The sequence below is a fragment of the Lepisosteus oculatus genome, chromosome 11 (genome assembly GCF_040954835.1).
Source record: "Lepisosteus oculatus isolate fLepOcu1 chromosome 11, fLepOcu1.hap2, whole genome shotgun sequence".
In the NCBI taxonomy this organism is placed as follows: Eukaryota; Metazoa; Chordata; class Actinopteri; order Semionotiformes; family Lepisosteidae; genus Lepisosteus; species Lepisosteus oculatus.
In genome coordinates this window covers 12,673,465-12,686,697 of record NC_090706.1, presented here as the reverse complement: position 1 = coordinate 12,686,697, position 13,233 = coordinate 12,673,465, and the positions used below count along the sequence as shown (strand labels likewise).

The window sequence follows — 13,233 nt, the reverse complement described above, 5'->3', positions numbered from 1 at the left end:
ATTGAAGACTTACTACTGTACATAGACAGCCAGACGTTTCCGGTGTACAGAAGCTTGCTGCAGCTCTGGAACATGCATGCGAAATGTATGTGTATTTGTTCCTACTACCAGGGTGGATCACCTTGCGCTGATTAATTTGAATTTCATTTGCTACATGTCTGCCCACTGCATGACATTGATTCTTTTCATAAACTCACTCCCCCTGTTTGTGTATCACTCACAAATTTAACCAATTCACTAACTATATCAGAATCTAAATTGTTGATACAGATCAGACAAAAAACATGGCCTCAGTTGAACTCTTGTGGCACATCACTTCTTATACCAGCCCAGTTAGTGGCTATGCTCCTTAAGATGACCTGCTGATTCCTGTTATATACTGTACAGTCAGCATACTGTATGTTACCATTATTTTTAGAATTATTAACATCAACAGTAGTATTGCAAAACTGTTTAAAAAGGAGACATACAGTAGTGCTCTCTAGATGTGTAACACATTGTCTACTTCTTAATATTTCAGAAATGTTCTCATTGTTATAGATTAAACTAAATACATACTTCATACATTTTATTTTTTGGTGTGTGGCAAGGGCTTAGACTACATGAAAAACATTTGCATGATTCAATGAAGAGTCAGGATATTGCTTGTTTCCTTGGCTTAAAAGCAGTCCGCTAGTAAATCAAAAAGCAAAAATACAGCCTCGTAAAATGTTGTAACTAGGGAGTTTGTTTTTTTTATTTAGTAGACAAATAAAATCTTATTGGGATTATAAAAACATACTTCTAGTCTATAATGATCAGCTAAGCAAACAGAACACATAAAAAATTAACCCAAGTCAGAAAACAACCAAAAAAAAAACAATTAAAGAACAAAGGGAGAACTCATGCTAGTATATTTTTGAATGAACCAAAATGTTCCATTGTTAATGTGGTAAAATCTAAAAAGCTCATCATTTATACAGTATGTCTGCTCTTTAAAAGTGCATGTTTTTAACTACAGCTGAAATTCTTGTAGATCCCTTAACATAAGTTAAATTAGAAGCAGAAAAATGGTCAATACAGATAGCATTTACTATTAACCTATATATTACAACTATACTTATGCACAGTATTGTTTTACACATTTCTTAAGTCTGTGAATTGGAGATTGAATACCACAATATAAATAAATAGTCAAGAAATTAGCCTATATAACACAAGACTCTTTATGCCACTACACAAACAGCACAAACAGGCTGAGTATAATCTTTCTTCTCCGTGTTTCTCACACTTCAGCTCTGATTATAAAACAGTACAGTGGAAAAAGAGAACATTCTTACTATAACAAAAGAAACAAAACAGCACACTAGGTTTCCCAAACATTAGGAACCCCAATTCAAAAGAACCGATCTCAGCTTCAGGCAAAGCACGATTGACTTGGGGAGGTGGAGACAGACTTCCATCACCTTCCCTGAACAGACCAATCCCCAGATCTCAATCCTTTTGAAACCTGGTGGAAAATGTGAAATGTGTGGTTCACCCCCCCCAGAATTACATGCAGACGAGGGTGTTCCTGCTATAAGGATGAGATAGAATTGGGTTGCATCTGACGAGACCCTGTTGGATGACCAATGATAAGACTGGGCATTACATATTTGACTGATTTATGCCTACTTGCTAGTAGAGCTGCTCTTTCTGCTCCCAGAGGCCTAACATATTTTCCATGTGAGCTCCCAGGATTTGGGTTGAGGTTCAATTTGCTGCTATACACTTTTTCTCTGGTCTTGTTAACATGTCTAGTGCACTTCAATGCATGTTTACATGAGCTGCCCTGAATGAAAGAGAAACAGAAAAAAAAAACTCAGCTGCTCCACGACACTATGAGGATAACGTTACTTGAAGACTGTCAGGTCCTCTTATTCATTCGCACGTAAAGTAGTACTTTGTTCTCAGGCTGATTAATGGAAGACTCATTTGTCAAATTCTCCTGCCAGGAGTCATCTCCTCGTGCAACTGCTGGAATGTGTGGCACACATATGGTAACATTGCACCTCTCCACAACTGTTACACTGCACATCAAAATAATTAAAATGAAATGCTTACATGTCCTAAAAGTACAAGACTTTGACAATACCCAAAGCGTAACATTAATGCACTAACGGTGCTCGACTTTGCTATGCTGGTTTTTTAGTCTTTCACTGTACTGTATGTAACACAGTTAGTGTTGCACCAAATAGAATATAAATATATTTTTATATAAAAAGGATTTGTCTCAGCAGCATCACCAAATGTTTTTTTTTTCTTACATTTGGGAATGTAAGCATTTCTTGCTGTACATCTGTATTTATATACTGTAGATGTTCAAATGCAAACCTGCACCCTAGGGGGAGTCTTGAATGAATTTACCTGCGGGATGAGTGGCCCCCTCCCTTGAATAATCATCCATTTTGGGTTATGGAAGGTACTGAACAATCTTTGTTCCTTCCAAAGTTTTTTTTATAATGATGTATTTACAGCTCTTTTAAGGAGAGGTAATCCTCTTCTTACCAATGGGGATGCTTCATTTAACAAAAGATATGTCTGTTAATACGGGGGACACTGCTCTCATAATGTGATCACTGTATTTGCTGCCTTACCAAATATTACAGAGTGTGCTTAACAGTGGGTCTGTCTGCCTCTAGTGGTATTTAAACCTTGCAAATTGATGCGTTATTCTACTAGATATTTACAAATGCTGATGGCAAATATATTATTAAATTAAATATTGAAAAAAGGTACCCACTTTCAATAGCCACTTTCTGAACTGCCCTTCCTGTTTTTATATCCTCGACACACTGCCTGTAAACTCCTGAACCTTGTCTCATGCTGCCTTCCGTGTTGTCCCAGAGGTATATGTACCAACACCCATGTTTTGCAAGGTTACTTACAGTAGATCTGCTTTCTTTCCCCTAGCACAACACACACAGGAAAAGGCCTGATCTGCTACTAATCTGTGAGTACTAGCATGCAACATAACACATATTGAGCTATCTCTCTACTTTAGACAAGATGGGTCATGTTTATGGATCATTCTCTAATTTTTGGTAGAGGGTAGTGTTCAGCAGAAAACTTCATCTGCCAGTATTGCATTCCACAGATATCTTTAGTACTTACTTGTTGCAAACAATTCCACACTAGAGTATTTACTTTATCTAACTAAAGGAAGCTAATGACTTCCATTTATATGCAACACAGTTTAATAATAATAATTCCTTAAACTTACATAGGGCTTTCCTGAACACTCCACTCAAAGTGCTTTACAGGTGATGGGGTCTCCCCTCCACCACCACCAATGCGCAGCCCCACCTGGATGATGCGACGGCAGCCATAGTGCACCAGTACACTCCCCACACACCAGCTCTCAGTGGGGAGGGGAACAGAGTGATGAAGCCAGTTCATAGAGGGGGATTATTAGGAGGTCATGATTGGTCAGGGGGTAATTTGGCCAGTACACCGGGGGTTACACACCTACTTTTTTCGAGAAACACCCTAGGATTTTTAATGACCACAGAGAGTCAGGACCTTGGTTTTATGTCTCAAGCGAAGGACCGCCCTTTTTACAGTAAAGTGTCCCTGTCAGTAAACTGTGGCATTAGGACCACACATACCGCAGGGTAAGCGCCCTCTGCTGGCCGCACTAATACCTCTTCTCCCATCCAGTTATTGGCCAGGCTCACACCTGCTGAGCTTCAGTGGGCTGCCCGTTGTGAGTTGCAGGGTGATAAGGCTGCTGATTTAGTTTTTAGAAGCCAACTCATTGCCTGCTGTAAGCCTGCACTTGCAGACACTCACCTCCTTTGGTGCAACGCTTCTTCTGTACCGTGCACTTCCGACTTTCTGTTTCCGGAGCGCACATCGACGGGTCGGCGCTGGCTGGCTGCAGTGGCTCCCTGCTTCTGCTCTGAGTGCCCTTCCTGAAGCCACAGTTCCGGCCCTTCTTTGTACAGGATCCCCAGGGCCCCCACTCCCCCAGCTCACACTGGGCTGTCAGACACAGGAGAGACACAGACAGACTGGTTGGCGATCTTATGCAGCGCACAATGCCATAGATCTCGTTTCACATTTATATTTACAAACAAGAAAACATCATTTGCCCGATGTCAAAAGAAGTGGGCTGAATAGTAGGAGGAGGCAAGACATCTCGGCTACTTTTCCCAGAGGATGATGAATGGTCAGGACTGACATTTAAGAGCCAAGAAGGTGAGGCTTCTGGATCTGCAGGGTCTGCTGGAGTGAGTTGCACCAATGGGAGAATGACCTGAATGAGTGAGATGCATTCTATTATATTTAATATTATGGAATTGCATAGGATCAGACTAGAGGATCATCAGAATTTGAATAAGATCCTAGGGAACAGTCAGCATAGATTTAGAAAAGGCAGGTCTTTAATAATTGACCTGTTAGACTTCTCTAACCATGAAACAACAGTATCAAAAACACATTCACAGAGCATATAAAAGGGTATATTTACATTTTCAGGCTTTTGAAGGTATCTCATAAAAGCTTAAAACTGCAAATGGAAGGAGTAGAAAGTCTAATAAGATTGGGTTGTCTCAAATCTTACCATTTGAGAAAATCACTTTGTGACTTTTTGGACAAATTCATGGGCATCAATATAAATATGAATACAGTGACAACCAGAGAATATTATAATTTATTCCTTGCATTTTAATAATATAATATTATTCTCTTCCATATATGTGAGGCATTTAAAATCTAGGTACTGTATGTGTTATAACATTCCTACAGTGGAGGTTAAGAAATATTTCACAGGTAAATTAACTAAATGTTTAAATTGAGCTGCTCACAGACATTAGAGAGCAAATATTTTTCCCCAATGGAAAAGAGATTAATAAGAGAAGAACAAGTCTGAAATAATTTCAAATTACCAAGGGCCAGTTCAAGCTTAAGGTTTTAAAACAAATAAAGCTGGTTCGTTTGTGGAGAATATAGGAAAACACTGTCAGCCCCCCCCCCCTAAAAAACATTCCATTTGTTCCTGATTTTATTTACAACTTAGAAATACTGTACATGCCCCATCTGATTTTCTTCACAATTCAAAATAATTGTATCTGGCTAAGTTTTTTTAATCAAAAGGAATTAGAACATTTCTTCTAAAATGCTCTGGTGAGACATCAATTTTATGATTAAAAAGGAGAAGTTGACAGTGCCAAAACAATATAAATGTGAAAAGAATAAGTGATAAGACTACAGAGGTATCCAGTAAAATGGGGAGAGAGGAGTGCCAAAGTATGTCAGATACAAATGCAGATTTTCCACTGTGCCAAATGACTGAAAACTTAAATATGGTTTCAAATACTAATGTTATTAGTCCAGTATTTGCTTACTTCTGACATAAATATTTTAAAAGAAATCAATACTTTTTAACTCCCACGGGCTTCCATCCAAGATGGGACCAGCCGGAAAACTGTACTGAAACATTAAATGTTTCTCATTTAAATGTTTAAATGCATCTCTAACACTTGCTTGGCAAGATGCAGTCCTAAATCCAGAAAAGTTGCTAAAAAAATAAACAAGATTTATTTATTCATTTAAAATTCACCATACTTTAACTATAAAGACAATTTCAGATTAAGATCTGTTTTTCAGGAAGGCTAGGGTCTGTGAGTGGAACAGTTTATGACTCACGTAAAGGTAGGACTTCAGCAAGGCCTTCTATAAGCAGATTTTGGATTTGACAGTAGCACTGGAGTATAACACCCCTGATTTTAAGAATAGCACTGTGGGGTTACTAGTGCCCACAGTGTGTAATGTACTCAATGCCTCAGTCACACAGCTACCCCTTCAACAGCTGGAAAGTGTCCTATGCTGGCAAATGTTGAGTCTGGAGCTAACATTGGAGATGAAACAACACCACCACCTACTTATCCACCAATTCCACTTCCTTTTCAGCAGCAACATGCTTTCCAGCTTTCCCATCTTCCATCCAAGGACCCTTGCTAAACTTCTATGATCTGACTAGATCAATATTCAGGGTGCTATGGCTGATATTCAATCACAGTTCATCAGTCAAGCAATCACTATGGGAAACAATCTCCATAACTTCCAAGTATTGATGGACTTTCTTCCTATTCATGTCCTGTGTATGACAAAACCTGAGGAAGTAGCCAGGGAAACACAGGCAGAAAATGTGTGAGGCACAGGTTTTTGGGGAAGGTAGTTTTGTGAGTCCTTGAGTCGAAGCAGAGAGCTGCAGCAGACTCACCCACACTGGTGCACTCCATGGTTCCATTTGGGGTGGTGAACCCATCTGGGCAGCTGGAGTAGCATCGCCCTCTATGTAAATATAGTCCTTCCTTACATTTTGTGCAAAAATTTCTACTGAAGCATGCCTCACAGTTGTCTATTTTACATTCTGAAAGAAAGAGAAAAAGACAGCACAATGTCAATACTCAGCACAGCCAATATTTACAGTCATGGGCAAAGTCTGGCTTTCTGTTTGCTCTTTAAAATGGGAGGTGTGAGAACTTTTGACCTTTTCAAAACAAAAACATTTCTACGGGACATGAAGTTTAATATGTATATTTTACCCGATGTTGTTTCATGATTTAGTGCTTTCTCATCTCTGAAAGTCAGTGCATAAGACTGTAGCATAACTAACAGAAAATCTCATATCTTATTTCTTCAATTGGTTTTCAAGATTATGAGGTAATCTTGATTATGAGGTAAAATCTGTCCTAGCCATACACAGGGTCATGGGGGAGCTGGAGTCAGTCTCCGAAAGCAATGGGCGCAAGGCAGGATGCACCTTGGACCAGACACCAGTCTAATGCAGGACACACGTACAGATACAAACACAAACACTCACAAGGGGGAAAGTTTTCCTAGAAGCCAATTAACTTACCAGCATGTTTTTGAACTGAAACCAGAGAACCAAGAGGAAACCCAACAGAGTATCTGACTAGGTCTAAGGCTGTACTTATAGATTATCGTAATATAAATATAAAACCAATTAAAAGTTAAGGCAACCTATTTTGATCACTGAGGCAATTGGCAAAAACAAACACAAAACATTTGGTGCCTGATTACTATACCTAGTCTGTATGACCTGCAAAACATTTCTATGACATTGTTATGATCAAAATAGTAATATTATGCACACTTTCTGAAATAATCACACTCTAGATATATGGATTGCTTTGCTGGGACAGTATAGTGCTCTCAAAAATTCATTACTGATCCACAGAGCATTTCCCTCTGTAATTGTGCTATCTGACTTCTGCACGTCAACACATATTGATATTAATGCAATGTCAGTCAGGAACCGATTACACTATTATTATCTCTCTTTCTGTAAACTCAGTGGCCAAAACATTAGGAACCCAAACAAATATTGTATTGCACCTTATTTGAGATCTGGGAATTGGTCTAGTCACTGTTCCGAAAAAGCGAAAACAATGGAGATGGAATGGAAAGTCTTTCTCATTCTAGACACACATAAAGATAGTATTGGGTCTCACAGTGGGAGAAGGTGTTCGAAATCTACCCCAGCTTTCATAACTCATATAACTAAGAGTTTGAAAACTTCAGATCAAAGCATAGATGCAATATAGTAATGAAGTTAAATATTGTCAGCATGTTACAATAGCTCAGATTTATGGGTTATTATCACTATTTTGTATAAAAAATAAGGCAACTAGAGCCGTTACATATACTCCATACAGAACTACAGTAGGACACAGTGAGGTGCAGAACCTTGGAGAGCAGGCACAATTTATATCAGCAGAAAAGGTTAGGTATGAGTGTGACTTGGGAATTACAAACCCCAGAAATCTCAGCACTCAAAAAGGAAATAAGAAAAAAAAGGAAATAAACCCTAACAGAACCAATGGACAAGTGCAGAGGCCAACACAAGAGACCACCTAACAAGGGCTTGGTGTCTGTGAGCAGTACTGTATACAATATATCCCACCATTAAAAAGATGCCCTGAAACATTCCTCTCCCGAACAAGGAGAGACGATACATGGAGTACAGAGTACAACACTGTACTCCATGTACAGTACTGGGATTACATTCATAAATGTCATTTTAGCCAAGCCTGGGTATTCTTGAGCAGAAGGGAACTGGATTAGAATATATAAAACAATATATTACATGTAATATACAGCTTGGGTTATCATAAATAAGGGTTGAATGGATATGCTGTGATACTGATATATTAACTGACAGTCCACAGCCTCTCAAACACAGTACGAACAATGAAAATCCACCTACAGTATATCTGGGCTCCCCAGTGTATCAACAAGCAAGGGCACAGGTGCGGTACAGGCTGAGCCCCATAGTGAAGACACTGTTGTATTGCTGTATGTGTTGTATTTCTAGACATGTGACCAAGGGATGATGAAAATAGGATGGTTTTCCAGAGCTGTCAGTGACAGCTGCATCGTTCCTGCTGCTGATGCTCTCCCTCTCCTGCCAGGCACTCAGGATCAGACTGCTTTTCTACAGAAAGCCTGCATCATTGACCCTTGCTGGTTCCAGACTTGTGCTACACTTGTAAAAACTCTGGGAAGTTATACATTTAAAAAAGTAAAAAAAAAACATCAGTGATGACATGGCATGATGAGACAGGAAATGTACCTGACTTTTTTAAAATAAAGACCAAGAATGATTCTAAGACAAGATCATCTAAAACGTCAAGGATACCTGCCAGCTATTTAGGTTAATTACTTAATTAAATACTTCAATTGAAATCGCTTTCAAGTGGTTTTATTTTATTAAGAGATTTTTTAAGGCATCTGATCAATATTAAATGTATCTACAATACACAGGTGGGGAGTTTCATGCTAAAGCATAATGTAATGACTGGAAGATGGTCTTCACACCACTCTAACAAACACCACGCTAAAAACAGACTTAAAATTAAGTCTTCAACCAGCGTATACATGACTTCTAAGAAATGTATATTAGAAGCATTGAATTGTATTGCATTGGAGTCATTATACTCCAATTTGTATGTTGGTACAGTATATCTAAAGCAAATAAGCAGGAGAGAGTTCAGAGCAATGATCCATCTATTTATCTTTTCACTTATGAGGCTCCTCCACACAGGCCTAGATTCTAAAGTTAAAACCACAGATGCATACTAACCACAAGTGCTTGTATGCATTTTGTCATGTCAACCCAAAATAATAAAACTGAGGTCCAGTTCAGATAAATTATTTTTTTACAACTGTTTTCATTTAATCTCAATATTTGTCTTGCTCTAAAGGAACAGACATTGGAAACAGATTCCTAGTGAAATCCACTTAGTATAGCCAGAATAACCACTACAGTGCAAACACAAAGATGAGGACATTTTACATTAAGGCAAAAAAAAAAAGATATTTCACTGTGACTCTGCATTTTGAATAATAAGGAGTGGGGAAAAATGAAGGGAAATAATTTCTTGGTTAGCTTTTATTTGGTTAAATAAAAAAAAACAAATTTAGTTGCTTAAACAACCTTCCTGTGATAAGCTGGCATATACCAAATATACCAAAACCTTATTGTGATTCAAAATCACCATTTAAAAAACAGGTTTGCTGGGGAGAGAGCTAGGAAGTTACAGTAGGTAACTAAGAAAACAATTTGCAGTGATAATGATATAATATTTTTACATTTCTATATCACATAAACAAAAAGCACATTAAATGACTAGTGTTACAAACTTAATGGGAATCTTGTAGACATTACCTGAGCTGTCTATTTTGACGGTACCGTCTTCACACAAAAAAGAGCCCACTCCACTCGCATACTGTATGCACACCAGCAGTGAAATACTGTAGATCCATTTTTTTCTCTCGAGTGTGACCTGAGCTCTTTACACAACAAGGGTATGGAGTGTGCTCACACATAAACCATCAGTCAAAGAAAAGAATGTGAAGGTACTTACTGGTACATTTGTTCATATCTGGATTTCGAACTCCAAAATACCCCACAGGACACGATGCTAAGCAAACTCCTGTTTGCCTGATGTCATTTCGCTCCAGGAGAATGAAGAGTCGGGGCAAACACTTCAGGCACCCATTGTATTCTGAGCATAGCTCACACCCCCTCGAACAAGAAGGGGGCACTTCAGTACTTACTGAAAGAAAGGAGGACAAATATCAGCGTACCATCATATAACTTAATTAAAAAGACTGAGGTCCTTCAGCTCACTGGCTCTCATATATAGCTTTGTTTCTCACTTTCTGTCTGTACTTCAAACACTAAAATCCAATAACCCAGAATTATTACCTTAATGAAGCTGGCTCCACAACTGACCAGAAAAATCTGAATCCATTTTTGGTCAAAGAACTCTGCTCATGATGTTAGAAATTTAGATTTTGGAGGGTTTCATTTATATTTAATCTGTTGCTTGATTTCTAAAGTCACATCGTGGTCACTGTTTAACATTTAAGTCAAAACTATTCTTTTTTTTTTTAATCAATAACCCTCTCCTAGGTTTACTGAGCTTTAGATTGGTATTTATCCTTTTTCAATGATGTCTCATTGTGTTGAATAACAAATGATGGATATGCTTTTTAAAGTGAATATTTTTATGATTTAATGTTAATTCACATGACAGTAGATTTTTAATTTTCTTCTTTGAACTGTTTCTTGCAGAAAAGACAAGACGAAGACAATTAGCCCGTACTAGTTTGATTTGGTTGCAGGTAGCTAACTGATCTGTAAATCTCATTCAGACATTTCTTAAAACAAAAAAGAGTATTTTTTTTCATGTTCTCATTTCCCTGTAGTTTCCACTTGTATCCTCTGGTTCACGTGATTGACATGCTGACTTTTCATTGCTTTTTAGGAAATCAAATTTGGTCCCCCTGCAATCATAAAATATTTAAGTTCTTTTAACCTTCTGCTCTGGGACATACAGTACCTTCAATCCTAGAAATGTATCAGGCTACTCTGGTGCATTGTACAAATTAAATGGAACATCTTTTAATTTATATTCTGTACTTTAACTATACATTGTGGCATTCTGTTAGTCATTTTATTATTTCACATTGTACAGAAGACAAAAATCAGCACCTTTTAACCATGTTGTTGAAGCTATTTCCAGAGCTGACTGGAGGATATCTTGGACCTATTACAGTAGCTACTTGCAGTCAAATAACATAGATGGGCTGAATGGCTTCCCATCATAACCTTTCTTATTTCATGCTCCCATGATGGTGGTTCTGAAGGTTACAAGAGTAACAAATCATTAAACATAAAAAAATCTTAACTATTACACTTCCTCACATGTAACCTACTGTAGATTAGATCTTCTACATTTCTACTCTATCTTTGGAAGTGAAAGCTGAAAATGGATGGCTTTTTCCTTTGGTTCAGAATTCTCCAGTCTGATGTTATCAGTTGGTTTATTTGATGATATACAGCACTGACTGTGGTTTACTTTCAGTAGATACAACATTAAATATAGAGGCTTGACTTTTTGAATGTTCTTGATGTAGGCTGCTGCTGTACTCTCTACCACTTCCTTGTGTATTAAGTTTTATACGGAATGAGGTTTTTGTGAACCACAGGTTTGTCTACAGCATGTGCAAAAACCCAGGTTTACTGTAGGTGTAGTGAAATTAGATCTTTGTGTAGGACATCTCTGGTTCTGAGGGAGGCTACAAGGAAAGCCAACACAGAATAATAGTAATAAAATAGGAGAATATGACAGTACCAATGCATTTCATACAGTAGTAAATCAAGGACTGTCATTCCCCACAACTTAAAACCCTAAGGAAGAAGGAAAGTAGGCTTTTTGCCAGGATAATTTGCAGGAAATGGTCAAATAATAGAAACATTCTGTGCAAGATTATTGTACTGTATATACTGTATATTATTTTGAGAGGTGGAAGCTTTAAGGTGGTAAGTTGTAAGGTCTCATGTAGGATCAAATTTAGTCATGGTTTTTGGTTTTAATAATCGATTTAAAATTTAATTTAGTCATGGTTTTTGGCTTGAATAATTTTGACATTCTCTAAAAAAAAAACTCTACCGCTTTGCTTTTTATAATAAATCTTAATCTTGTGTGTGCCCACACCACAGCCTACACACAACCTGGGGAGTCCTCAGTCTATTCTCAAGGGACGGGTCTCACAGTGCCTGAAAATGTGATGAGATGAAATCACTGAGTTTGCGGGATCAAGCTGGATGAGGCAGAAGACATTCTCACAGACAAACCTTTCCACATAAAAGAGGAATAGGAAAACGTATAGGCCTGAGTACGTAAGCATCAACATAAAACACGTAATGAAGGAGACTAATACTGCAGAACCTCAAAGCTCGACTTTGCAATTGGTGATATTTGACGCCAGAAGACGAAAAGGTTTGTGATATAACATACACACAAAACTTACTGAAGATTTTACGATCACATACACGAATGATTGATTACTGTGAGACCCCCTTCTGAAATCAAAACTGAATAAAAAAAAAACTCCTGTAGCAATAAAATTTGAAGGAAACACACAAAGGGGAGAAGAACAGAAAAGGTGAGGAATAGGTTATTTGTCATATATACATGAACATTTAGTGTCTTATTCACTCCATTCTCTTGGGACATGCAAAGCACGACAGACAACACCACAGAATGTACTCTGTACATTACAAAACAGTAAATAATAAATGACAATCACAGCTGACCTTCATGCACATGATGATGCATAATGAAGATACATATCTTGTTTCTAGGCAGTCTTGTACTGATGAGACATTTATTAAGATTTATCAGTGCTGTATTTCACTTAAATGCTAAATATATTGAAACCAGGAAATCATCTGTCATGTAGTCTTGAAGGTAAGGTGGGTGTTAAAATGGTAATTTACTTTCCAAAGCAATAATCCAAAGCAAAGTTCTAAGATACCTTGTATGAAGTCCCATTAAAAGCTGTTAAAGCGTGTAACAGCATCCTTATCAAAAATAATCATAACTGCAACCAAACATTTCAATTAGATTAGCTGCATGAAAGTCACACTTAGCAAACTACTGTATAACTACTGTATAATGTAGTTAATCATACTGGCAGTTAATCATAAAAGGCATAATTATCTTATTTTACATTTGCCAATGAAGCACTGACACTGCACTGATACTGTAGCAGTAGTCTACCAAATTGAAACTTGGATGTCAATGTTAAATTTCCTCCTTAGATACAGATACTGTACATCTTTAAATCAATGATTGCTATGAAAAAAAGAAATGATCATGTTTTTTTTCCAAA

General features: G+C 37.6%; 1 protein-coding gene across 1 annotated transcript in view; it reads right to left on the bottom strand.

The window, feature by feature from the left end:
* The window catches only part of rspo1 (R-spondin 1), a 57,218-nt gene that overhangs the window by 9,482 nt on the left and 34,503 nt on the right, over window positions 1–13,233 (bottom strand). The window contains exons 3-5 of the mRNA XM_006631524.3: window positions 9,915–10,106; window positions 6,245–6,394; window positions 3,811–4,002 (exon numbers count right to left, since the gene is read on the bottom strand). Coding sequence (XP_006631587.1) covers window positions 3,811–4,002; window positions 6,245–6,394; window positions 9,915–10,106 — 534 coding nt within the window. The remainder of the gene's footprint in view (window positions 1–3,810; window positions 4,003–6,244; window positions 6,395–9,914; window positions 10,107–13,233) is intronic.